The sequence below is a fragment of the Eschscholzia californica genome, unplaced genomic scaffold, assembly GCF_041429995.1.
Source record: "Eschscholzia californica isolate CP2 unplaced genomic scaffold, dmEscCali1.0.p SCAF_6, whole genome shotgun sequence".
NCBI classification, from domain to species: Eukaryota; Viridiplantae; Streptophyta; class Magnoliopsida; order Ranunculales; family Papaveraceae; genus Eschscholzia; species Eschscholzia californica.
Window position 1 is genome coordinate 43310681 of NW_028238483.1, and position 27090 is coordinate 43337770.

Consider the following 27090-nt stretch of genomic DNA (forward strand, 5'->3'; position numbering starts at 1 on the left):
AGTTGTTGGCCGCTATCGGGCTTTTATAAGGCGCCATCGTCTATCGGGATCAAAACTTATGTTTTCACAACATAAACAACCCTAAAATTGCTTTACTCCATCAAAAGCTGATTTATAAACAAAGCTAAGATTTTGAAGCAGAACTAGGTTACATTTTGAAGTCTGTTCAAAAGAGAAGATTAAGAAATTACAACAAAAGAAAAGGAAAAGGATAATTTAGGATAGAAGCTCAAAATGAACTTACACCAGTACTTACAAAACATGTTTATCATATTTGTACATTTCAAATTGCTTGCTTCCCTACAAGTTAATCTTTAAAAAGACTTCTACCCTTTTCCTACTACTTTTTTTTTTCTAGCTGTCTCTGCAATTCTTCATCCTTCCTTTGGGAAGATTTTTTGACCTCCAAAGCTGAACTTGTTCCCATTAGTAGACCCTGGTAGTGCCAGATTTGTCTGCAGCTGATGTGCCAGAGGATGACGGGTAATTTCTGACTGCATCTGATGTGGCAGAGGTTGGGTCATTACCGGCCGCTGCTGGTGTTGCGGAGGAGGATGGGCCATTATTGACCGCAGTTGGTGTGGCGAGGAAGGATGGGTCATTCCCGACCGCACCTGATGTGGCGTCGAAGGGTGACGAGGCATTTCCCACCGCATTTCCGGCCGCACCTGATGTGGTGGAGGATGGAGCATTTCCGGACGCACTTGATTTGGTGGAGTAGGATGGAGCATTTCTGACCGGACCTGATGTGGCGGAGGAGGGTGGGGCATTTCCCACTGCACCTGATGTGGCCGAGGATGGAGCATTTCTGACCGCATCTGATGTGGAGGATGATGGAGGATCTCCGACCGCATCTGATGTGACGGAGGAGGATGGAGGATCTCCGACTGCACCTGATGTGACATAGGAGTTTGGGGCATATTCGGCCCAAGCTGATATGGCATAGGAGGATTTGGCGCTTCCAACTGGAAAACACTTCTAGTTTGGCAAGATCCACCTACTCCGTCAGTATCAGGCTGGCCGATGTCAGAGTTATTTTGGGTCTGAACTGAAGATCCAAGGTGTTGGAAATAATCCTCAATCAGTAAATTATCTTCCACTGGTATTTCACCTGTAAGAGTCTTGAAAGCAAATTCCAAACAAGGATCTGGCCATGAATCTCCGAAAGGTAATTCCAGTTCTGGCTCTACGTTTCCCCTCTGCTCTGTTCCCTTATTTCCTGAATCAGCTTCATGAATTACTGGTTGCTTTTCAGCTTCACGAGTTTCTTTGCTTTCAAGGAGCAACTTCTCATGCTCATTGTCAAACTTTGGTGCAGTTGTGGATCTTGATTCTACAGCAGAACCAGTTTGATCAACAAGCCCCGGTACCTGATTTGTGGAGTTGCTTACTTTTTCATCGGTAACAGGAATTGCTTCAGGCACAGGAGCTACATGATGATTTTTCTCCTGACTAATTTCCGGGACTGAAATGGGTTCGGCACTAGTTCCAGCAGCACTAATTCCAGCAAGTCGTTTAGAAGCTCGACGAGGGAGACTAAGTTCCTTTGTATCTTTAGTTTTGCTCAACTTAAGCTGATACCTTGTGTTTCTTCTCTGATTCAATACCTCGTCTTTCTGCTCCTGTTTCTGATTCTCAGAAGAGGTCTTAGGAGGTGGTAGAACTGAAACAAGTTTGCTTGGATCTGGATCCAGCATTTCCTTCGAGTCGGGTTTAGGAGTTGTTAGATTGCCCAGATCAGGAGATTCTTCACCTGCACAAGATTACTTCATATCAGGATCAAAGAACTATCGTGTATCTTTTGAGTATAGAAGCTTTTCCGTTCTCTCTAACATTTCCATTTCCATTTCCATTATGAGTCTCATTGAAATGCAGCACAAGCCTAATCTCAAACTTCTGGACTAGTTGAAATGGATATATCAGTGACACTATAATAAAGGGTTTTATTAATCAATCGTAAAACGGAAGAATCCTGGAATTGCATATTTTATCCAGAAGGAAAGTTTAAGCCTTTAAGGATAAAAATGAAATTAATGAACTGATCTGAGACTATTTCCCCGTATTCATAGAAAGTTTAGAGCTTACTTTGAACAACAGCTTTCTTCGATACTGGTGTAAATTCCTTCTTTGGAGATGCTTCCAGAATCTTCCCATTCTCGGTCATCTTGTCCGGACTCGGGGTTTGGGCTGTGATCGAGCTGTCTTCTACTTGCTGTCTTTTGGCTGCTGTAGGTGACTAAGAGAAACAAGAACAAGGGTGAAATGTGGGAAGTCAAAATATAATTAAAATAAAAGAAATATATATATTGCACATTTGTTCAAATACACAAAATAGGAGCACCCAGAGTATATGTTTGATCGGTTTGATCGGACCGATTCCCCTTTTACATTTTGGGCTAACATTAATGTTCGCAGTTCACATTCAGTATAAACCAGAAGACCTAAAAAATCTAGTTCTAATTGTGTACTAGCCATATTTTGTCAATGGTTGCAAGAGATGATGCATCTTTTTGAAGTAGATTATCATCACAAGAACCACATATTTGGTGAATATAACAAACTAGGTATAATAGAAAGTAGTAGGCACGAGGAAACATATATCAAAGAAACAAAGGCAAAAGCTAAATACATACAGAAGTTATCTCATCCATATCGAAGTCACCCAAACATCCATTTTTGGGTTTGAAAGCAAGTCTTCCAATATCTCCAGTGCTAAGATAACGAGAAACATCCCTCTTTGAGCGAAAGATATATCCGCTGGCAGGATCTATGTAATACTGTATGAATAACAATCAGTTAAAAACGCATCTTGGATGAATTAATATAAGGATACACCGCCATAATGAGAGAGGATAAATTATTTCACATGACCAACATATTTTAATATGATGTAGAGGGCAAACTAACTAAGTTACCGCGTCTTTTCTGATCTTATCTCCTATCTTTTGACATTTTGTAATCTTCGTCCATCCTGATGGCAAATCCTCTTCCGTTTCCTTCTTCCATTCAACCTTGGCCTAATGAATACATGACTTGTCAGAAGGTTTAACTACAAAACTTAGTAATTGTAATACGTAAGTAAATAATGAGCAATGCACTTAAGTGATTAATAGCAAATTAATAGAAAACAAACTCGTTTGGCTGAGGGCATTGCAGGATTCCTTTTATTTGATCTGAATGTGTTTGAGATCTTCAGATAGTTTTCTTGATAAAGAAACTCAACTGGTTGGTTGACTGAAGTAACTCTGCATTAACAACAAAACGAACTGTAACTCGTCTGTTGCTCCCATTTGATAGACAAACAAATGAGAAATTACTAGTACATTACATACATCAACTTTACATACCTTAGCATGACAATTATTCACACATTCCATTCCTCTTCTATTATTAAATCATAACATGAATTTTTCTTAATAAGGAAACAATAAGATCTTTCACCTCATAAAAGTAGCAACACAATGTTTTCCATAGAAGGCAAAATATCCAGTTTAATAGCCTAGCTGCATATGGAAGCAATACCCCAACCCTTAGCATTGACATACTTCTTATATTGAGTTACAGTTACTGACTCAAGCCACTGTGCCCAACTACCCAGATAGTTTCTACCCATCTGGCCAGCCAATCTAATGGCCTCCATACGTAGTTCGGTTTAAACAGTTTAAGTCTGGTTTCTTTTGCCTTCCATTCGCTTCTAAGTTTTCGTATTTCTACTTTAATAAAATAATTTTTGCTTTTGGCCTATAACTTTGCTATATGTACATGTGTTGGTGACCGACAAGCTTAGGGGGTCTAAAAACGATCAATGGGAAACGTTCAAAATGGGTACATTGTTAGACATACTTTTATTAAACTAGTTAGACATACTTTTATAAACTAGTTATCGTATCCTTCTTTTTTTTGCTACCACTTGTACTTTAGACAGAAAATCATTGCATATAAGCAATCGGAGAGTTCTCTTTTCTATTAACTATTCATAAGGAACATGAGGAAGCATATACAGTAATACACTACCCTAATTGAGAATATCTCAATAAATCTTACTAAAAGTTACAATAAACTAAGTTAAGACCGGAAGTCATTTAATATCAAGTCCAGTTAAAGAATTATCAAGCCACAATTTCGTAACCGTCTATAATGAGGAACAACATTTGAAAAGGCAGAAGACACTTAGACATCGAGTTAGGAGAGACAGATACACTAAGCCTTGAGCCTATTGCCTTCGACCTACATAGTGTCTTTTTTTATTGTTGTTTCTTTATTTACTTGGTAGTTATTTTGTGTGTTTTCTGTGGTTCATGATTATTGGACATCATTAAGCTATTGAAAGTAAAAAGGACCAAAATTGTAAGCTATTGAAAGTAAAAAAAAAACCAAATTAGAGGAGGTTTACTAAGTGGAGACGTAGTATAGATGGGTGTTAACTTAGACTCTCAACCTCAAAGATAATCTAAACATGGATGACCAACAAACTCATAATATAAGCTATCTGATCTGTGTATCCAAATGAGGCCTAAACGTCTGAAAAGTCTTGTTTTCATTTAACATACTAATATCTTAAATAGTAGCACTTGTCGATTTTCAGACTTGAGAAGTATTTTGTATGAACTTGAAAATAAGAGTTCTCCATGTGTTCAAACAAAAAGTAACATCCTCAAGTTTTGCTTTAATTTCATCTACCAGCAACTGATAAGCTCATGTATAACAAAAGCTACGTATAATTTTCGAAGTAACGACAAGAAAATTCAAGACCCACAGAATAATCAGCGTGGGTTAATTTTTAGCGTCAAATCAGATCAAGCTAAAAACGATCCACGTGCGTATCTACACAGGAACTAGACAAGCTAAAAAGACCGAAAACTTCCAAAAACGGGTACGGCTCAATCATTTTTTCGTTAAATAACTATCTATCCGACCGAGCTGACAAATCTCCTAAATTAATCTACCGAACTCCTTCCACGCAAAATCTTAACCAACTATCCTTTAAACTATTTTTTTTCCCTAAAGAACACCACTTCCCAAAAAACAATCAAATCTTCCATTGTTGTGCTGTGATTCATTCATTCCTTTAAGGCTTTAATCAACACAAACTTATCACAATTCAAACTACAATATGTTGAATACCAAAACCCACTCCTGTATACTTGAATGTTTTAGTAAAAGATGAAATTTGAGACATGCAACCATGTAAACATGAAATCCTCTTTTCACTCATCAACTAGGGTTTACGAATTCACATGCAGTTAAAAACCAAGAACAAACTAATTAGAATCAGTAGAGTCACATATTTTTCAACAGATCAAACAAAAATTATCACATTCTAACCGATCAAACAGCTGAACTAATCTACTAAAAATCCTAACAATTCAATATGAACAAGTTCAGTTCTATACAAACAACCACCAAAATCACAATCTTCACTCTACAAATACAAAATCACAGTTCAAACTAACAAAATTAAACGAATTTCTTTTATAAATTCGCGATTTTTACATCAGAAACCCTAGAAATCTTAAATTCGCGAGAAAATTAAGCTGAAAAATTACCTAAAACTCTGCAAATAGTTCCTCAGATTTTCCTAACGCGAACAGTTGGATGAACTTTCGAAGACAACGTTAGCCGGAACTATAAGATTTTTCCGGTGAAGATTAGTAGGAAAGGTAAGAAATTTCATAAGATCTGATGACTATTTTGCAGAAAAGAAGTTCATCTTTTTCACCTATCATTTTCTCTCTCTATTATTTTTCTTTCTCTCTCTAGAAATGAGAATTGAGCCGTTAAATAATGAATTTTAATATATCCGACAAAAAGTTGTCTAAATTTCGTCACCACGTGTTCATATTTACTATCTGAAAATGTTATTGGTTTTGTTAGAAGAACTGATACGTGTCGGATAAAAAACGTTTTATGCCACCTTCTTCTTCTTCTTCTATCTCTGTAACAGTTTTTTCTCTCTCTTCAAACGTTTTAAACACCTTGACTTCTATTTCTCTCTCTCTAAAATTTTCCATGGTTTCACTTTCACATCACTTAAACCATTAGATTAACAATGGTTTTAATTTCAACAAAAAAAAAAAAAAAAAAACAATGGTTTTAGTTATGTTTAATATCGGATCGGGTTACACGAGATCGGGCTAGACTGGACTGGCCCGTGCTTTTTACCAATTTGTGGGTGTCACGTGCGGTATAGGAAAGTGTAATGATTAATGTAATCTAAACTAGATGCTACCATGGATATAAGGATATTACAACCCTTTTGGTATTTTTTTCATTTTTTCTAGATGTGTACTTTACAGTAAAGTCCACGGGCAGTAGCGCAGTAGTAAAAAATAAAAAGGTTATTTTTCAAATAGCTCTAATTTTGTGACCGGTTTCCTGTCTAGTTCCTTATTTTAACAAAAATACCTCGATGGCTTCCTTCTTAAGATTCCGTTATAACACCGTTAACTAGTCATCGTTTCTCTCTCCTCCATCTCATCACATTTCTCGAGGTTGAGAAGTCATGAACAACTCGGTTAGAGAAGGAACGTCGACTAAGAGCTTCTCCAATGCAATACTCAACAGAAACTCGATTAATCCAATGTGTCAAGTATGAATTGAGTTTCTCTTTCGTATATGACACTATTGAGATACTCAATTCAAAATTCTTCTCCAATGCAACACTAAAAAAAAACTCTAGATTTACTCTTGTTTCTTATTTTAATATATAGAATTATGATATGGATCAATTGAGATACAACAATAAATGCTGATATATTAAAAAGAAAACCAATTGTTGAGTTTTCTTTTGAGTATCTAAATATTTATTGTTGCAACATCATATCGAGTTTCTAGTTGGGTGTTGCATTGAAGAGTGTTTTTTTATTAAAAACTCAAGTAATCCTATGTGTCAAATTGAGTTTTTCAAGTTGAGTGTTGCATTGGAGATGTTCTAAGCGATCATGATGAAAAGGTTAACAACGTCAATTAATTTGTGTTAGAAGGCTGGGTGCAGTTAAACATTCCCACGCCTATATAGTTTTTAGATTGCCTCCTAATAACCCCGACACACTAGCATTTGAGGCAGGTTCTTTGTGCTTTTAGGAGCGCCCTTCCACCGGAGTTACATCTTTTCCTAAAGAGACACCCTAAAACACATATTCCCACAAAATCATTGACTTCGGTCAAGGGAATTGGACCTTATCTTGTTTTAACTTTTTAGAAAGGAAAAAAAATAGAGAAAATTTTTCTAGGAGAAACATTTACTCCGAGAAAAATTTACTCTATGATTACTTTCATATTTTCTATTGTTTGTTTCGCTAAGACAGAAAAAATAGTTTTCAAATAAAAAATATTCTTACAATCTCAAAATTTATATATAAGGTACTCATACCATGAAGTTCTCTTGGTCCTAAAATCTTGTGTGCCATTAATTTGTTGGACAGTAAGGCTGACATAAGTAGATACAGTTGTAGGCAAAGAGGAATTATGTGGTGAAAAAGTGATTACAGGAAACTTAATAGTACTTTTAACTACTTAAATCATCAACATTGTGTAGGTTTAAGGTAACTCGGAAATCTAAATGTCTGTAATTGAAAATGAGAAGGAAAAAACTACACTGGTATAGAGATATGCTAGAAGATCAATTACTATAGTATCCAAATACAAATAAAGCTACACCTCCAGGCCTCCCCCTCATCTCACCTTCTCTCTCTATCTTTCCAATTTGTTGATACAACAAAACAATGCCACAAAACAATGCCCACTTAACTCATGTCCCAAAGTTGCGGATCACATAGCCACAGACAAAACAAAAAATATACATATATGTATGTATGTGGAGAGAGATGTGTCATGTGTGGTTGTTGTTTATGTATAAAAGAAGGAACCATGTCCTGTAGAGGATCATAATTAGGGTATGCTAGTGAGTGAGGAAGAGTGCTGCTAGTGGTATTAGTGAGTTTTAGGAGAGAGAGTGAAATAGGGAGACAGGAAGATGGAGGAAGGTATGCACCTATTGGACAAACTAAAGAAGTAAAGAGATAGAGAAAGTTTTACTCAGTTGGAAGGTGGGTAAAAAATTCCTCCTATTTTGGAGAAAGTTTGGAAAAAATAAGTCACGTGAGGACATAATTCTCTTCAACCAAACAAAAGAAAAATGTAATTTTTAGAGAATTTTTTTCTATTTTCTCCCAGAAAAGGCCTATCAAACACATACCCTAGAGGGTGCCTGATTCTAAAACTGTATTGAGTTCAGTAAACGAGAGTAATAGAGGAAATTGGGCTACCCATAGCAAAATTTTCAACTTTTAAGGTTAGTTTTTTTTTTTTTTCAGAGTTTTGGTTTTATTTTTTATTTTTTTGATGAGAAAGTTTTGGTTTTATTTAGTTTGATGAAACCCAATTTGTTTCATGATGTTAATAGTCTGGATGATGCATGCATATATCTTTTCATGTAGGATATTTATTTGAATGCTTTATCTTAAGTAGTACTAGATTAGGCTATGCCTTAAAAAGTTCTACTAATATTTTCGATTAGAAGTCAGAAACAAAAATGCATCTTTTCTCTAACCTTTTTGTTTGCTTGTCTAATTTAGTTCTAGCCCCAAAGATTGGAATTATATAACTAATAATAGCTTTACGATAATCAAATCTCTATCTTGAATTTCTATTTGTTATCGTCGAGCAAATCACCATATCCTAATCTGTTTCTATTTCTTTTTTCCTTCACATGTGTAGGTATTTGTACTTGAGAAGTTAATCAGTGATTATTGTTGAGCTCCGATGACGTTGAAAGAAAGCTTAGACAAGTTCAACCAACAGCAGGCGAAGTGCCAATCTACCCTCACTAGTCTTAGATCACGAGCAGGGCCATTCACTACTGCCGAATCCCCTCGTCATAAGGCGGCTATACCTGCAGCAACTTTTTCTTCTATTGCTGCTGCGATGGCTCCTACTGTCAAATTTTCAAATGACACGGAGAGGCTTCAACACATAAATACCATCCGGAAGTCTCCCGTCGGGGCTCAAATAAAACGTGTCATAGATATGCTGCTAGAGGTACAAAACTCTTTAGTTGTTTTATATGGATTCATTGAAATCCGCTTGTGAACCAACATTTCTTTTCTGTCATATTCGAAATGGAAAAAGAACACATAGAAGTTGAATAACAATGGTTTAGAATAATACTAATATTTAGTTCGTTTGTATTAATAATTATGTCACCCGTCAAATTCTCAAGGAAAGCCTTCTCTTTACGAGCCAGCTTAATTCGAATTTTAAAAGTTTAATGCTTTCATTTATTGTTTAAAGATTGTCGTAACATGTTTAGATGTCTTTATACTTCTGATTAATATATATTGCTTAGGAAAGATTAAACTAATATATGTGGATACTTCTGTCCAGACAAGGCAAGCATTTACACCTGAAGAAATAAATAGAGAATGTTATGTTGATGTAACTGGCAACCAGGCAGTCTTTGACAGCTTGAAGAATAACCTTAAGGTGTATTACGACGGGAATCGCTTCTCATACAAGGTAATTTTTTCTTCTCCAAGTTCACCCGTAAACTCAGTTACACAGTAGTTAGAGCATCTCCAATGCAAAACTCAAAAAATCTCTATTTGTCCTATTTGTCAAGTTTCAATTGAGATTCTCACTCCTAGGTGTCGACAATAGAGATCCTCAATTCTTGTATGTCTCCAATGCAACACTCTAAACTCTTTTATTTTACTTACGTGTCATGGTTATTTTTGTAAAAAAATAATTAGTTATTTTGAAAATATACGAAGACTTGATTTCTATTGGTTGAAATTTAAATATTGATGAGTTGGACAATTAGAGATATCTCAAGAGGACACTCTGAAAATAGAGTGTCCTCTTGAGATATCTCTATTCGACTCTCGACACATCATCTTTGAGATCTTAGTTGAGTTTTGCATTGGAAATGATTTTTTAAGAAAAACTCTAAAAAAATCCTATGTGGCACTTCGAGTTTCTAAGATTGAGTTTTGCATTGGAGATGCTCTTATATCTTGTTTTTCTGTTACGGTTAAGAGATGGTAATTTGTAAAAAAATGGGTAAGACTTGGAGATGCTCTTATATCGGTCCGGACGGGCGGGAAACAGACACTAACTCAACCGGTTCGGGCGGAACGGACACGAGTCCTAAGTGTCCACTCGGACATCTAGACAAAACGGGCGGACATTTCTGATTTTTCTCCAACAAAGTGCCCGTCCGTGACCGTTTTGATAGTCGGGCAAACCGGGTATCGGTCGGGCAGACACCGGTCACTAATGAACAAATAAAGAAACTTTTATTCGAAATTAAAAATGTTTAGTCGCTAAATACAACTTTCTAAAACTCTCACTTTACAATTCTAAAAAGTAAATGAATTCAAAATCGTAAGATAAGCATTGAGATTTCTCATGGATTATGATTGGTTTCTATGCTTCTTCTCATGGATTACGATCGGTTTATTGTGGATTCTCGGGTTATTGATGAGATGCTGAGATTTTGGAGGAGATAGAGACTAGAGAAGTAGAACGACGAAGACAAGATTAAGAAAAGTGATTTCTAGGGTTATTTAGTTTTACTCTTGAAATCTAATGGTTGTAGCTAACTCTACAAATCTAAAGGCTTAAAATCAATCATATAGGCGGGCGGGTATAACGGGTAGGATAAACAGACGGGTGTGGGCGGGTTCGGTCGGGCGGACGATAAAGCGGGCGGACTCGGTCGGACCACCGGGTAAAGACCTATGCCCGCGTCCGTCCGCTTAAGATCTTTCAGTCGGGTACAGACCGATTCGGGCGGGTACAGACCGATTCGGGCATCGGAAGACTTACAGGTACTGTCTATAATTTCATCACTCCTGCATTTCCTCGTTCATTCTACTACGAAACATTCATTTGTGGTTTATATGCTCGATTTTCATTAGGCAACCGTTAACCTCCGTGGTTCCAGTGGAGTAGACTGTGTGTCGATTTGGGGATGAAATAGAAGTAAAAAAATGGAACCTCACAGTCTCACTTTTATTTACAATTATTGACACCTGGTCCAAGCCCGAATATGAAAATCTAGAATTGAATTTATCTCTGATTTCACTTATTATGAAATGTAAATGTGTCTTTTACTCTTTTTCAGGATCTGAAAGCTGCTGGCCATGTTTGGCTGCCATCCAGTTTTGATTCACAAGAGGATGTCCTATACTCAAACGATCCTGGGATTTCCATCAAGGTTGACGGTGATCTTAAGCTTCTGTTTCGAGGCATCGAGTTGCCCCATGATATGATAGAGATTGAGAATAGTCTTCAGAAGAATGGCATGAAACCTGCAACCGATACTGCCAAGAGGAGGGCGGCTGCTCAGGTTACAGGGATCAATCCCAAGTCAAAGGGAAAGAAGAAACAGATTAGCAAAAGACTAAGCTTACAAATTCCCATATGATGGAACTTTTCATGAATATGGATGTTCCTGATTTGTAAAATTGGACTGATTCATGCCCATCATGTCATCTATGCTGTTTGAACCACTATATTTTTAGCCAGTCAAGCTCTTTATCCGTGTTGGATAAACAATTGGGTTCAATTCAATTGGAATTCAACGCCTCCTTTGTGTTGTAAAAATCTGCAGCCGAATGTTGACCACATGCGTGTTTTGAGAGAATATAATGAAAGTCTTTCACCGGGAAACCTAAGAGAGTAGACATTATTCTCCATCCGATTATTTGTAGCTACGGCAGAGATACATGAGATATAAGTTGTGAATACTATACGTGTTATGCCCAATCGAGGTTAATGTGAAGGATACAAGTAATCCAAGACAAGCAATAGGAATAGTAAATAAACGATCAAAAACATAACACAGAGATTTACGTGATTCGGTTGGTGAGACCTACTCCGCGGCAACAACGGCGCGATAATTTCCACTATGATAAGCAAACAAGTTTACACAAGAGATTCGTGAGATTGTGTCTTACTGATATCTCCTTAGGGTTTAATTTATTAGCCACTAAACCCTAATCCCACCGCCTCACCGACTCTCTCTTTACAACCGACATTATACACGGATATGCTAATACTAATAACCGACATAAGCCTAGCTTCGCATTCCAGCTCTGTCTCGGAGTCCAACTTTGCCTTAGAGCACTGCTTCACTTTTGTATAACTGAGATATATTCCTTGTCAATCCTTTAACTCTTCTTGTTCAGTTATACAAAAGCGAAGTTTATTATTACATTAAAGATAAACTCATCAGTCCAAGACCACTACTTTTTCTTCTGCTTAACACAAGTACATAAACCATATATTATATCATCTAACAACCTCAAATAAGCATACCTCCAAGACTTGTTCACTATTAAAACACCAAACAAACACCAAAAACCCACCACAAATCCAAATGGTAGCCCCATATAAAACCATTTCATCTCAATCCAATCTTCATCTTCATCGTCCTCTATTGATCCTTCGCCGTCACCATTTGGTGCTTTTCGAGGTTGTTGTTCATATTCATTGCAGTTCTTGAGTGGATGGCCACATAAGTCATGGTTCCCGATATAGCTCAACTCTGAAAAGCTTTGCAGTTGGGTTCCTAAAGGAATTTTCCCTGATAAGTTGTTAAATGACAAGTTCAAGTAACCAAGAAAAGTTAAGTTCACCATGCTTTGAGGGATTGAACCTGATAGTATGTTGTTCGACAAATCAAGCGATTCAAGTGAACTTAAAAGACCAATTTTATTTGGGATCTTTCCCGTAAATCGGTTTTTCCCTAAGTTCAGAATTTGCAAGTTGTAGAGATACGTCAGTTCTTCTGGGATCTCTCCATATAAATTGTTACTTGAAAGGTCGATAGCAGCAACAAGTATAAGCAAACTTCGTCCATAGACCATATCTTTACCTTTAACTACAAAGTCTACTGTGTCGTCAGTATTTTGATAAACATGAACCGGAAAAGCGACAGAATTTGAGTAACGTTTGGAAGCCATTGTACTAAAATTGCTAAAGCATTTTGGAATTGATCCGAACAGATTGTTATGAGCCAGATCCATTATTTGAATCTTAGTGAGGTAACACAGTTTGTGAGGAATTTCTCCATTAAACTCATTAGAACGTAGTCGAAGAACAGTAAGTCTGGTAAGGCTTTCTCCTAACCAAGAAGGTATCTGACCAGTAAGTCTATTCTCACCAACATCAATGATCCTCAACAGAGTACAGTTTCGTAACGAGGAAGGCAATTCTCCACTGAGAGAATTGTTTTGCAAACGCAAAGTCTGAAGTTGATATAGAAACCCTATAGAACTTGGAATCTTTCCTGTTATGTTGTTGCTTTGGAGATATATATATTTCAAAGATCTCCAGTAAAACCAACAATCAGGAAGTTCTCCAGATAGGTGATTTTCTGAAAGATCAAGAAGGGCTAAGGAATACGTGTTCGGATAACAGAGTAAATTGGAAATGGGTCCTGAGAAGGTATTCTTTGAAAGATCAATCGCGAAAATGGAAGAAGATATACGCGGTAAGTTACCTGTGAATCGGTTTGAGTTCATGTAAACCAGACTTTGGGTGCCTCTCATCGAGAACATATTCGGTAACTCCCCTTCAATTTGATTGTGTGATATATTTAAATATGTGAATTGGGAAGTCATGTTCCAAAACCAACTAGGAACTGAACCACATATTCCAGCATTAGATACTTCTACTTGTCTAAGACTTTTTTGTGTTTGTAACCATTGAGGAAATCGTTGTCCTACTGAACAATTTCGGAGTCGTGCTTCTTGGAGTTGAAAAGGAGGAACCCAGTCATGGCTCACGTTTAGAACCAAAGAATAGATATCTAATACTTCTAGTCTTGTGAGATTATCAAAGTTAGCTTCAGTCAGAAAACCTTCTAATGAGATACTCAATGTTTCTAAACTCGAGAGGTTCCTGAAACTTTCTGGAAAAGACCCATTTAACTTGTTATTGCTAAGATCTAACTCCCTCAACAATGACAATCTTCCTAGTGACGAAGGAATTGAACCAGAAAATGAGTTACCTGAAAGAGACAGTTCTTCCAAATTCTTAAGGGTTCCCAATTCATCAGGTAACCGTCCAGAAAGTAGATTATAATCCAATTCTAAATAGCTCAATGTGCTCCCAAAACATCTAGATGAATTTGTAAATAATAATGATGATATCTCTCCTTGAAGATTGTTTAGAGGCAAATATAATTCCTCCAAGTTGCAAAGATTTCTCAAGGTTCTTGGTATCTCCCCTTCCAACTTATTCCCACTCAAATCAAGAGAATAAAGACTTGAAAGGTTACCTAGCTGAGGAGGAATCTTGCCAGTAAAATGGTTACCGCCTAGAGCAAGATGCTGTAAATTCTGAAGTGAACCCAAGAAAGCTGGTATCTGGATCCCCGTGAAATTGTTCAAACTTAGTTCTAAGTGAGACAAATGTTTCAACTCCAACAGAGAAGAATTCAGTTCGCCACTCAATGAAAAACGGCTAAGTTGAAGTTTCACAACATCACCTTCAGTTTTGTTTTTGCAGATTACTCCTTCCCAGTTGCAGCAATCGTTACCAACCCAAGACGAGAGTCTATCATACGAATCATTAAGATTATGCTTGAATTTTCCAAGAGCTTCTCTCTCTCTTGGATTGCAAGCAACATTAAACGTGATCATGTTTAATGAACACAACAGAAAGGATATAGCAGGCACTATCAATAATCTGGTTATAAGCTCCATGATGATTTAATTATTTAATCAAGGACTGAAGGACATGTACAATGTGTACAAAGCAAGGAAAGTGTTCTTATATATATATATATAGAGAGAGAGAGAGAGAGACAAGCAACTTGACGGGTCTGAAGTCTTGATCCATTCATTCATTTGATCATTAAGTTTAAATACACAAGAGGGGACCTACTAAAGACTTGACTGACTTGCTCACATATTCAGATATTCTGTCAAGAAGACTTTAGGGGGGCAGTGGATAGGGATTTAGGAGGACATTCGTGGACAAAATGTCTCGTAGACATTTCGAGACATTTTAAGACATTTCGAGACATTTGTCTGTAGACAAAAGGTCTTTATAGACATTTTAAGACATTTGATTCATGGACAAAAAGTCTTTATGGACATTTCAAGACATTTGGTTTATAGACAAAATGTTTTGGAGACATTTCAACATATTGAATCCATGGACAAAATGTGTAGTGGATATTATTATTATTATTATTATTATTATTAATATTATTATTATTATTAATATTATTAATATTATTATTATTATTATTATTATTATTATTATTATTATTATTATTATTATTATTATTATTATTATTATTATCTCATCATGGATGACAATTGGTAGGCATTTATTATTTTAGTATTATCATTATTGTCTAACCATACAAAATAATATATTTGTACTCATATTTTAAAAATATATTTTTCGAGTTTTGTGGACGTCTGTGGATATCTGAGGACATTTATGGACAATTAGTGGACATTTATTTATTTAATTTTATCATTATCGTTTAATCATATGAAATAAAAATAATTGTACCATTATTTCGAAAATATATTTTTCGACTTTGGTAGCCATCCGTAGATATCTGTGAACATTGATGGACAATTGGTAAATATGTATTATTTTATATAATATACTAATATATATATATATATATAATATAATAATAATATAATATAGTAATATGATAATAATATCATTATTACTATAATATAATATAATAATATAATAATATAATAATACAATAATATAGTAACATATAATAAGATAATAATAATATAACATAATAATATAATAAGATAATATTATAAAATATAATAATAATAATAATACAATAATATAATAATAATAATACAATAATATAGTAATATAAGAAATAAAGTATTGTTACTATAATAAAGTATTATAAAATACAATAATATAATAAGATAATATTATAAAATATAATAATAATAATAATAATACAATAAGATAATAATAATATAGTATAATAATATAATAATAAGATAATATTATAATAATATAATAATAGTATAATATAGTAATGGCAATAATATCATTATTACTATAATAAAGTATTATAATAATTAATATTTTTATATATTATTTATTATAAATTATTTAATCTAATTTGATAATAATAATTATTTTTATATTTCTTAATGAAATGTCCGCAAGTGTCTTCCATATTTTGAAAGACATTTTCTCTCCAAAAGCTCTCCAAATTTACACTAAAATGTCCTCACATGTCTCCAAAACCAATTTGTCTTGAAATGTCCGTAATTTCGTGTCTCTAACGAATACCACAGACATTTCAGGACATTTGAAATGTCTCAAACGAATAACACGGACATTTTGAGACATTTTAAATGTCCCCAACCAATAACACAGACATTTGGGGACATTTAAAATGTCCCCAACCAATAACAAAGGATTTGGAGGGACATGGCAATGTCCCTCCAAATCCCCAACCACTACCCCCCCAGTCATTGACTCTACACACCAAAATTAATGTATGGATGGACAAAAGGTGGGAACGTGGCAATAATTACAACCACAGAAAACAAAGATAATTAGACATCGGTTGTTCCCAATTGTGATAGTAGCCCGCGAGATAAGGTTGTAGGCTGGAACCCTCTCAATGAGTCTGATGCAGGAGCACCCGGGTCCTCCACGCTAACCGTGTGCCTCTCGGCCACGTAGGTCAGTCGGCAATAACGCCTAGTTTTAGAAAAATCTTAGTTTTACTATGATTCGTATTGAATATAGGTTTAGGAAGTTACATTATTTCAATATTTCCATTAATTAGGAAAATCCAGTTTGAGTCTATCTATTTAGGAAGTTGCAGTATTTCAGTATTTCCATTATTTAGAAAAGTCCAGTTTGAGTCTATTCAGGAAAATCTATTATCCTATAAAAGGAGGTCGAGTCTGTCTTTATTATTCATATTGAAGAGAAAAACCAACTGAGTTTAATCAAATTTATAGTTATTTCGAGTTATTTAATCGTTCTTCATTTTCTTTTGTCGTCTTCCTTTTTAATTCCGCTGCGTCTTCATCATATGGTATTCAGAGCCATCAAAATTCTGGAAATAAAAAAAATATTTATGGATACATCTCTTCTTGAATGTTGGAAAAAATTAAGCTGAAAAATTACCTAAAACTCTGCAAATAGTTCCTCTGATTTTCCTAACGTGAACAGTTGGATGAACTTTCGAAGACAACGTTCGCCGAAACTATATGATTTTTCCAGTGAAGATTAGTAGGAAAGGTAAGAAATTTCATAAGATCTGATGACTATTTTGCAGAAAAGAAGTTCATCTTTTTCACCTATCATTTTCTCTCTCTATTATTTTTCTTTCTCTCTGAAAATGAGAATTGAGCCGTTAAATAATGAATTTTAATATATCCAACAAAAAGTTGTCTAAATTTCGTCACCACGTGTTCATATTTACTCTCTGAAAATGTTATTGGTTTTGCTAGAAGAACTGATACGTGTCGGATAAAAAACGTTTTATGCCACCTTCTTCTTCTTCTTCTTCTCTCTCTGTAACAGTTTTTTCTCTCTCCAAACGTTTTAAACACCGCACTAGTAAAAAATAAAAGGGTCATTTTTCAAATAACTCCAAACTTTGTGACCAGTTTCCTGCCTAGTCCCCTACTTTAGCGAAAATAACAAAAATACCTCGATGACCCCCTTTTTAAGATTCCGTTGTAACACCGTTAACGGGTCATCGTTTCTCTCTCCTCCATCTCATCACCTCTCTCTGCCACCTCATCTTCTCACCACCTCATTGTCTTCTCCGACAAAAGTCGCCGGCCGATCAATTTTACGGCCGACGACCTTCAAACATAAAAAAAAAATTAATTCTTTTTCTCTCTCCTCTTTCTCTCTCTAAAAAAAAATTAATACTTTTTTATTTCATTTCTCTCTCTTAAACAAATCTAGAGAGAGAGGATCTGCCCAGGACCTTCATCAGATCTGATGAAGGTCCCGACCGGCGACTTTGAAGGTCCCGAACAGGACCTTCAAAAGATCTGTTGAAGGTCCCCGGCAGACCTTTAGCAGATCCTCTCTCTAGAACAATTCTAGAGAGAGAGAAAAGAAAAAAAATGTTTTTTTAGAGAGAGAAAGAAATAGTGTTATTATTTTTTTTTTAAGTTTGAAAGTCGCCGGCCGGCGACTTTTGCCGGAGAAGACGATGAAGTGGCAGAGAGAGGTGATGAGATGGAGGAGAGAGAAATGATGACTAGTTAACAGTGTTATAACGGAATCTTAAAAAGGGGGTCATCTAGGTATTATGCTAAAGTAGGGGGCTAGGCAGGAAACCGGCACAAAATTGGGGGCTATTTGAGAAATAACCCAAAATAAAAAGATATATCAGATTTGATGTCCAAACAAAATTATTATAAAATAAATAAAAAGTTTACTTTAATTTAATATTTATTTTGTCTCGTATAAATACACAAATGTATCACTAATATGTTGATTGTTTAGCGAATGCGTAAGAATGTATTTGTTTTGTGTGCAATACGAACTAAATTACGTGAAGTTCGATAATAAAATGTATAAGGTTATATACGTTTTGTTTAATGTAATAAGATAACGATGTCATGCTAAAATAACTCTTTTGCGAATCCTACAAAAGTGATATATACAAAAATGACTTGTTTGGTACATTTCAAATTTTGAGTTTTTTTTAGACTTTCAACTTATTTTGTGTTAATAGTGGACTTTTGTACTATTAACACAAAATATAAATTTTCCAATTTTTGTACGCCTCTAATACATAACTCTAAAGTTTTTTTATTGGTTTAAATTTTTTTGGTTTAAATTTTAGAAATGATGAGTTGGAGAATTAAAGATATCTTAAGACGACACTCTATTTTTCTTGAGATATCTCTATTTAAATACCGCTACATCATCTCAGTGATCCAAATTGAATTTCCATACGAGGTGGCGGTTTTTTAAAAAAAATTCGACGTGCCACCTATAGTTTCTAAGATTGAGTCTCATTAGAGTTTCTAAGATGGTCGGTGTTTTCTGGGGAAACAAGACAAAATTCTGGGGTACAAATTTTTAAAGCGTGGAAAACACAAGAAATTCTCCCAATTACACACTTTTCTCATGTTGCCGACAGAGGGTCACCGGCCGACGACCTCTGTCTCTTTCTTTCTCTTCTGACTATCTCTATTTTTTTTTCCTCTCTATCTCCGCCGCCTTTTTGATTTTTTTTTTCTCTCTAAGTTTCAGTGAAGGGGATATCCCATTCTAATCCCAAATTTCTCAAGTTGATAAGATCTTTGTAATCGTCGCAAATTTTTTAAGATCCTCTTTTTATTTCTCAATTATTTCAAGAAGCAAGGAATGAAACTTCCCGAAATTTCATCGAAATTTCGCGAAACGTTTCCTAAAATGAGATTAGGTGCACGAAATAACACTTACAACTATTTCCTGCATAGTTTCCACCGACATGATCGAAATTTCCACCGAAGTTGTGGGAAATTTCGAAATTTCCACCGACATGATGGAAATTTCGACCGACATAGTAGAAGTCTAGCAAAAAAATCAGAGAAACTAATACTAGAAAAATATCAATTTCTTCGTCTTTTTCATCTTCATTTCTCTTAGATTTTTTTGATTTTTATGTTATGTTTTCCATGGTTTTTAAATCTATTTGAATGATTTACGACTTGACTTAACTGCCTAAATTGATTTTATCTTAGTAACACCTCTAATATAACTGTGTAATTGTCGATACCTTCTCAAACTAACATAGTTTGTTTATTATTATTAGTAAAAATGTTATCTTTTGGGTGTTATAGCCAAAAAAGTATTCAATTTACCCCCGGAAGTAACTGTGTAATTGTTAATACTCCCTCAAACTAATAGATAATGTTAAACATCATTTTTATGTTTCATTATGGTTTAATAATCTTGTTATACATAATTGCATCATATTTCTATCATTTCTGTAGATTTGTAAGATTTCCACACTGACCGAAACATTTCTACGAAACGTTTCCACTTTTGTACCGACCGAAATTTCCACCGAAACCGAAATTTCATTCCTTGTCAAGAAGGTTAATAACATAATGACTTGATCTTAACGAATTTGTACCAATCCTACTCCATCGTCTTCTTCTAATCAAAGAACAAATAAAGACAACAACCATTAACAAACTAAATTGCCGTACAAAAACCTATTAATCACCCATTCCTAGAATGACTTCTTCCAAGACCTCCCAATTAACATCACATCTAACAAAAGAACAAATAACGGAACGAGACAAAGTACTTCAACAACTGAAAGAAAATCATTGAATATATCTGAATAAGACCTTCATTTTGTACCGGCCCTTCTGATTCAAAGACTCTAAGTTGTCAATTTAGGTTCCAAATGAATCGCTTCTTGAAATTCTAGAAAATTTATGGTATGAAATTTTGAAATGTAATGGGGTTTTATGACCATATCGTTGGGAGATTGAGAAAGAGAGAGAGGGTCTGAGTGTTGGAATGAGTATCTGATACGCACAATGATTTGGTAAGAGGTTTTGAAATGAGATGACATCTGATGTAGAGGAAGTGGCCGAGAAATACATGGATGAAATAGAAGCGGCTAAATTCAAGGGTGACAGACTAAAACGGCCAAAACCGAAGCTACGGGTGTCGGAATTGGACGAAATTTTGAGGGATGGTGCGAAATAGCGTTCCGGTCATTCGAAGTGGCTTTGCCACAACAGGCCCACTTTGAGGGGCAAATTCCATCGTTTAGGGCCTCAAAACTGACTTTTACTAGTTTTTTTTTCTATTTTTGGAATTGTTATCAGTTTAGGATTACTACTATTCTAGTATTTTATTTTATTAGGAGTTGCTATTGGAGTTTGACCAAGATTAGGAAACCCTAGGTCTATATAAAGAGGGCTTAGAAGTTGTTTCAGTCATTCATTCAATCAATAAACTTCAGTATTTTAGTATTCTTGTTATCAATTTCGGTTCTATAGTCTTTAGACGAAGATCTAAGACTCTTTTATTAGTTTTCCGTTGCGTCACATCCTCGGATTTTACAATTTATGAGAGAATCAAGAGAGAAAATGAGAGAGAGATAGATAGAGGTTGAGAAGTCATGAACAACTCGGTTAGAGAAGGAAAGTCGACTAAGAGCTTCTCCAATGCAATACTCAACAAAAACTCGATTAACCCAATGTGTCAAGTATGAATTGAGTTTCTCTTTCGTATGTGACACTATTGAGATACTCAATTCAAAATTCTTCTTCAATGCAACACTAAAAGAACTCAACATTTACTCTTGTTTCTTATTTTAATATATAAAATGATGATATGGACCAATTAAGATACAACAATAAATGTTGATATATTAAAAAGAAAACCAATTGTTGAGTTTTCTTTTGAGTATCTAAATATTTATTGTTGCAACATCATATTGAGATTCTAGTTGAGTGTTGCATTGGAGAGTGTTGCATTGTTAAAAACTCAAATAATCTTATGTGTCAAATTGAGTGTTTCAAGTTGAGTGTTGCATTGGAGTCTGGAGATGTTCTAAGCGATCATGATGGAAAGGTTAACAACGTCAATTAATTTGTGTTAGAAGGTTAGGTGCAGTTTGTTGGTCTAGGGGTTTACGGTTTCGGTTCTTGACAACTAATCATATAACACTAAGGATTATATAAATAAGAAAACGAGAAACTTATCTTCTTTGATCGAGGCGAGTAATCACTCTTTCCTTAAGACAATCATGTCCCCGCATTGGTGCTAACGGTTCTATGGACATTTGTCTCCCAAGATACAACGATCGCGTCGTATAGAAAGAAGCACTACAATTCTATACGCTCCATCGAAGTTTCTGATTACTATGCTCTCATTGACGACTCTAGACTTCTCAACTTCTATCTTCAAATACTCTACTAAAAGCTGTCAAAAACCTCTCTATAAAAGAGAAATCAACTTGAGTATTTATAGAGTAAATTGTGACTCTACAAAATCCACAAGATGCTTCTCCATTGGGTTGTGACTACCCATAACTTGTGGCTTTTCACAAGTACCTATTTGATATAATTTCACTCAACTAAAAAATTATTTATATAATAAATAATTTTCCAACAATCCCCCATATGAGTGAAATAACCAACAAAAGACAGACGATTTACAAACGGACGACAGACAGACAGACATAACTATGAGAGCATAACAGGAGATACCATGCATCGAGACAGATAGTTTTTGGCTTTGAATCTTCCGTAGTAAATAGATACCGGGTTTATAAGGATCTTAGTGAACTAAGTCTTGAACTGGGTCCTATGAACTGTAAACCGATGCAGTAGCTATCACACATGACACTCCTTGTACCTACAGTTCTCGGTTGTGTTCATTTAGGTCATGAACATTCTCGGGTTTCATGAGCGCTTTAGAGAAGTCGGCCATTACGACCTTCTCACGGAACCGGCACCAGTTCACACTCATATAGGTGATCTCCTATTAAAGGTATCCTGTTATACCCCATTTAGAAAAAAAAATAATTCTAAACTATAGGAATCATTAAAAGATAACCTTATCCTCTCTTATTACAGGCAACACTGATTCATCCTAGGAACGGGAAAGAGATAAATCTCTTTCAGTGTTACTAACGAGTCAGGATATAGCTTCAATTGCCCTTTGAACCTAGATCGTGGGATCTCCAGTCATGTAGGTAGGGTTTCACCATGCCTTTACTCATTTACTTTAGGTGTTTTAGCCCCATTCTCCTTGATGATAATTGCTCGCAATTGACACACCTTTATAATTGGATCCTGTTAGGTTGTCGTTCAACTTTATATGCATGCATAATTGATTCACAATTTCAAACTGTATAGAGCAATCATTTAATGGTAATATTATGTCAACGCACGTAGGATGACTTATCATATTCCATTTTCGAACATCCTTAAAGAAATTCATTTTTCTTATGTTATCTATTTCAGTTGAAATACACACCTGCTATGTGGATTTCGACAACTGATCGGACATTCATTTAGTTTTATAAAACTAATACGTTGGTTTACTATTGTTTGTAGTCAACAACCAAACAAGATATATATCTTATATATCATTCTCGAATTGATCAAAATCGGATCTCATTCCAACACACTATTTCTCAACATTCATTGAAAAACAACTATGATATACCATATCCGAAACAAACAAAATCGTCTATAAATCCAGCATACAAATTTTCATGGGAAAGCAACAATGACATATCATAACTTCACACTTCCCCCACAATTCATGACTCTCAATAAGTCATGAAACCAAAATTCATCGAAGAATATTGAGTCTGTCTTACGAAAAAAATTATGTTAGAGAACTATGACGAATTTTAGGCTAATTAAACAAAGTGGATATCACTTGAGATTCTTATTCTCATATACTAGAATTTTAGGCTAATTAAACACCCTTCTTTCGTAAAACCCCCACAGTGAGATCATTTCCAAAATAATTCACTGTTCAGATGGGTCTCTAGTATTCTTCACTTTAATGGTGAAACTAGGACTAGATATTTTGCCATTGTACTTGGGTGTCATGCCAAATTTGAATTATCTTTGAGAAAATACAATCCAATTCCAAACAACAGATGTCGATGGTCCTAGTAAGGAAAGAGGTGATCATCTTCTTCTTGATGATTTCCTTCTTCATCTTCATAAATATGCAAGCTTTGCATAAAAACTCAAGTCCGCTTTCAAAACAAAGCAACAACAACTCAGTGAAGTGCAGAAACATCAGCTTGGAGTGCTTGTGATTTTCTGACGGCATTACACCATGTAAAAAGCTTTGGATATAAGTCCATGTAACCCTTATACACTCACAAGGATCAACAAGTTAGGGAATGATTTGAAACAGTAATTCAAACTTCCCCGCCTATATACTGACTTCTTCCAGTGAAATCATTACATCACACCTCTTAATTGAAGCTTCATGTTCGTTAATATATGAATAGGTGCCATGTCTTTCTCCACGATATTCTTCTAAAACGTTCAAATATATTTTTTTTCTTTTGTAAGTGTATGAAGCTTTGCCACGGATTCTGCTTTTGATTGTCTTAAGATTGTTGGTCTCGGGGTTTACGGTTTCGGTTCTTGACAACTAATCATATAACACTAAGGATTATATAAATAAGAAAACGAGAAACTTATCTTCTTTGATCGAGGTGAATAGTCACTCTTTCCTTAAGACAATCATGTCCCCGTATTGGTGCTAACGGTTCTATTGACATTTGTCTCCCAAGATACAACGATCGCGTCGTATAGAAAGAAGCACTACAATTCTATACGCTCCATCGAACTTTCCGATTACTATGCTCTCATTGACGACTCTAGACTTCTCAACTTCTATCTTCAAATACTCCACTAAAAGCTGTCAAAAACCTCTCTATAAAAGAGAAATCAACTTGAGTATTTATAGAGTAAATTGTGACTCTACAAATCCACAAGATGCCTTTCCATTGGGTTGTGACTATCATAACTTGTGGCTTTTCACAAGTACCAATTTGATATAATTTCACTCAACTAAAAAATTATTTATATAATAAATAATTTTCCAACACAGTTAAACATTCCCACGCCTATATGGTTTTTAGAACGGGGGATGTGTTTTAAGTCCAAAATCGCATGATCAATGAGTCTAGAGACCAAAGATAATTTGAAATAGAAAATAAATCCACTCAAAGTAAATTACATGTCTATCCTCTCATTCTTTTTTACTATCTAACCTATCCTAAGTTAAAAAAAATAACCTAAAATAAAATATACCATAATATTTAGAGATTCATTAAATGATTTCCTTAAAAATAAACTTTCCTTCCGGAAAAATAGTTGCCTTTTTCGTTTAGCAGAATACTTTATTTTATATTTATATTAGAATTGGTCAAAATCAAACCGAAGAGAGAGAGAGAGAGAGCATCGTCACTTTCTAATATACGAACTAGGTTTTGATTTCATTCATCATCGACGCCGAATTAAACCGAGTGAAAAAGGCAAAAGCATCGAGTGGGAGAGAGAGAGAATCGATTGTTGGTTTCATTCATCATCTACAGTAGTGAAGAGTAAGAAAAAACAAACGTTAAAAATGTTGTTGGACTCGATAATATTCTACCAGCATAGAATTTTATTAGAATCGACCTATTGTAATAAATTCATATCAGATGGTAACAGAATCAAGAAAATGCTAGTAAAATACTGAAAATGTAACAAAAACAATTTCACATAATATATTTTCATTACTAAAAAGTATTTGTCAACCTACTGTAACAAATTCATAAGATGCTAGCAAAATATTCTTGCTTTTTAAACTACTGTATTCATATTCATTCAACAGATGCTAATAGAATGTAAAAATTGCTATGAGAATCAATAAGATGTTAGCGAAATAGTATTTGCTTTTTAAACTACTTTATCAAATTCAATTATCAGATGCTAGTAGAATGTAAAATATGCTAGTAGAATCAGTAAGATGCTAGCAAAATAGTTTGCTTTTTAACCTCACAAACGAATTTGTAGATGTCTAATTGGATCGAGGTAGAAATAAAAAGCAAATCACAAATTCATACTTTCTTGAAATTCAAAGAACATAGAGTTACAGAGAGAGAAAATCGTTTTTGGGAGAGAGCATCTCGTTTTAGGTAAATATCCATTGAATTGGTAGGTTAATTTAGACAAATATCAGTTTTGGAAATAATATATTTTCTTGAACTCAAAGAACATATAATTACAGAAAGAGAAACTCATTTTTGGGAGAGAGAAACTAATTTTAGGTAAATATCCATTGATTTGGTAGGTTACTTTAGAAAAAGTATTTGTTAACCTACTGTAACAAATTCATAAGATGCTAGCAAAATATTCTTGCTTTTTAAACTACTGTATTCATATTCATTCAACAGATGCTAATAGAATGTAAAAATTGCTATTAGAATCAATAAGATGTTAACGAAATAGTATTTGCTTTTTAAACTACTTTATCAAATTCAATTATCAGATGCTAGTAGAATGTAAAATATGCTAGTAGAATCAGTAAGATGCTAGAAAAATAGTTTGCTTTTTAACCTCACACACGAATTTGTAGATGTCTAATTGGATCGAGGTAGAAATAAAAAGTAAATCACAAATTCATACTTTCTTGAAGTTCAAAGAACATAGAGTTACAGAGAGAGAAAATCGTTTTTGGAAAAGAGCATCTCGTTTTAGGTAAATATCCATTGAATTGGTAGGTTAATTTAGACAAATATCAGTTTTGGAAATAATATATTTTCTTGAACTCAAAGAACATATAATTACAGAAAGAGAAACTGATTTTTGGGAGAGAGAAACTAATTTTAGGTAAATATCCATTGATTTGGTAGGTTACTTTAGAAAAATATAAGTTTTGGAAATAAAGATTAACATTAAATATCCACCATAAATATTCTTTCATAAAATTTATGGAAAGAACAATTGTATTAACTCAACCATCACAAACCTTTGGTTTACCAATGGTTAAAAAATATCTATGAAAGGGCAAAAATGAGAGAAAATTAAAGGATTGATGCATGGGGCCCACCAAATAGTGAATTTTTGGACTTATTTTACATTTTTGATTTATTTTGGTTTTATTTTATTTATTGATTTAGGAGTGGATATATGATTAATTACCCCCCTTATTTTTGGACCTTAAACTCAAAAATCCTTTTTAGAATGCCTCCTAATAACCCAGGCACACTAGCGTTTGCGGCAGGTGCTTTTAGGAGCGCCCTTCCACTGGAGTTACATCTTTTCCTAAAGGGACACCCTAAAACACATATTCTCACAAAATCATTGACTTCGGTCAATGGAACTGGACCTTATCTTGTTTTAACATTTTAGATACTTTCTATTTTCTTTTTTTACACTTAAATAGAGAGGGTTAGGAAAGTCGGCCAGCCTAGGATCATTAAATAGATAGAGGGTGCCTGATTAGGTTCATGATGTTAATAGTGTGGATGATGCATGCATATATCTTTTCATGTAGGAAATTTATTTGAATGCTTTATCTCTAACTACTAAATAGATTAGGTTTTTTTTTTTT

At 34.6% G+C, this 27090-nt stretch overlaps 3 protein-coding genes across 5 annotated transcripts; 1 reads left to right on the plus strand and 2 right to left on the minus strand.

The window, feature by feature from the left end:
- Positions 1-111: 111 nt before the first annotated feature.
- LOC147535302 (uncharacterized) lies at positions 112-17367 on the minus strand. Of its 3 annotated transcripts, none has more exons than XM_086651167.1 (6): positions 17158-17367; positions 3134-3245; positions 2916-3017; positions 2634-2777; positions 2086-2236; positions 112-1753 (listed from the first exon to the last, which is right to left on the minus strand). In XM_086651167.1, exons 2-6 carry the CDS (start codon positions 3149-3151, stop codon positions 375-377), a joined length of 1794 nt encoding a protein of 597 aa, XP_086507293.1. In that variant the 5' UTR covers positions 3152-3245; positions 17158-17367; the 3' UTR covers positions 112-374. The 3 variants fall into 3 exon arrangements, with proteins under 3 accessions (XP_086507293.1, XP_086507292.1, XP_086507294.1); XM_086651166.1 differs by lacking the exon at positions 17158-17367 and adding an exon at positions 5547-6025; XM_086651168.1 differs by lacking the exon at positions 17158-17367 and adding an exon at positions 5547-5764 and having other exon boundaries at positions 3134-3503.
- On the plus strand, positions 8252-11673 carry LOC147535303 (uncharacterized). Its single transcript, XM_086648793.1, has 4 exons — positions 8252-8293; positions 8719-9039; positions 9385-9516; positions 11044-11673. Exons 2-4 carry the CDS (start codon positions 8764-8766, stop codon positions 11167-11169), a joined length of 534 nt encoding a protein of 177 aa, XP_086504919.1. The 5' UTR covers positions 8252-8293; positions 8719-8763; the 3' UTR covers positions 11170-11673.
- On the minus strand, positions 11852-14757 carry LOC147535304 (receptor-like protein EIX2). Its single transcript, XM_086651161.1, has one exon. It carries the CDS (start codon positions 14712-14714, stop codon positions 12249-12251), a length of 2466 nt encoding a protein of 821 aa, XP_086507287.1. The 5' UTR covers positions 14715-14757; the 3' UTR covers positions 11852-12248.
- Positions 17368-27090: the final 9723 nt, after the last annotated feature.

Bases quoted from the DNA above. Each gene is read 5' to 3' on its own strand.
- LOC147535302 (XM_086651167.1), bottom strand. The intron at 2,237-2,633 runs GTATGTATTTAG...TGTTTCTCTTAG, and splicing joins ATATGGATGAGATAACTTCT to TCACCTACAGCAGCCAAAAG. The intron at 1,754-2,085 runs GTAAGCTCTAAA...AATCTTGTGCAG, and splicing joins GAAGAAAGCTGTTGTTCAAA to GTGAAGAATCTCCTGATCTG.
- LOC147535303 (XM_086648793.1), top strand. From the start codon at position 8,764: ATGACGTTGAAAGAAAGCTTAGACAAGTTCAACCAACAGCAGGCGAAG. The intron at 9,040-9,384 runs GTACAAAACTCT...ACTTCTGTCCAG, and splicing joins TCATAGATATGCTGCTAGAG to ACAAGGCAAGCATTTACACC. The intron at 9,517-11,043 runs GTAATTTTTTCT...ACCTGGTCCAAG, and splicing joins GGAATCGCTTCTCATACAAG to CCCGAATATGAAAATCTAGA.
- LOC147535304 (XM_086651161.1), bottom strand. From the start codon at position 14,714: ATGGAGCTTATAACCAGATTATTGATAGTGCCTGCTATATCCTTTCTG.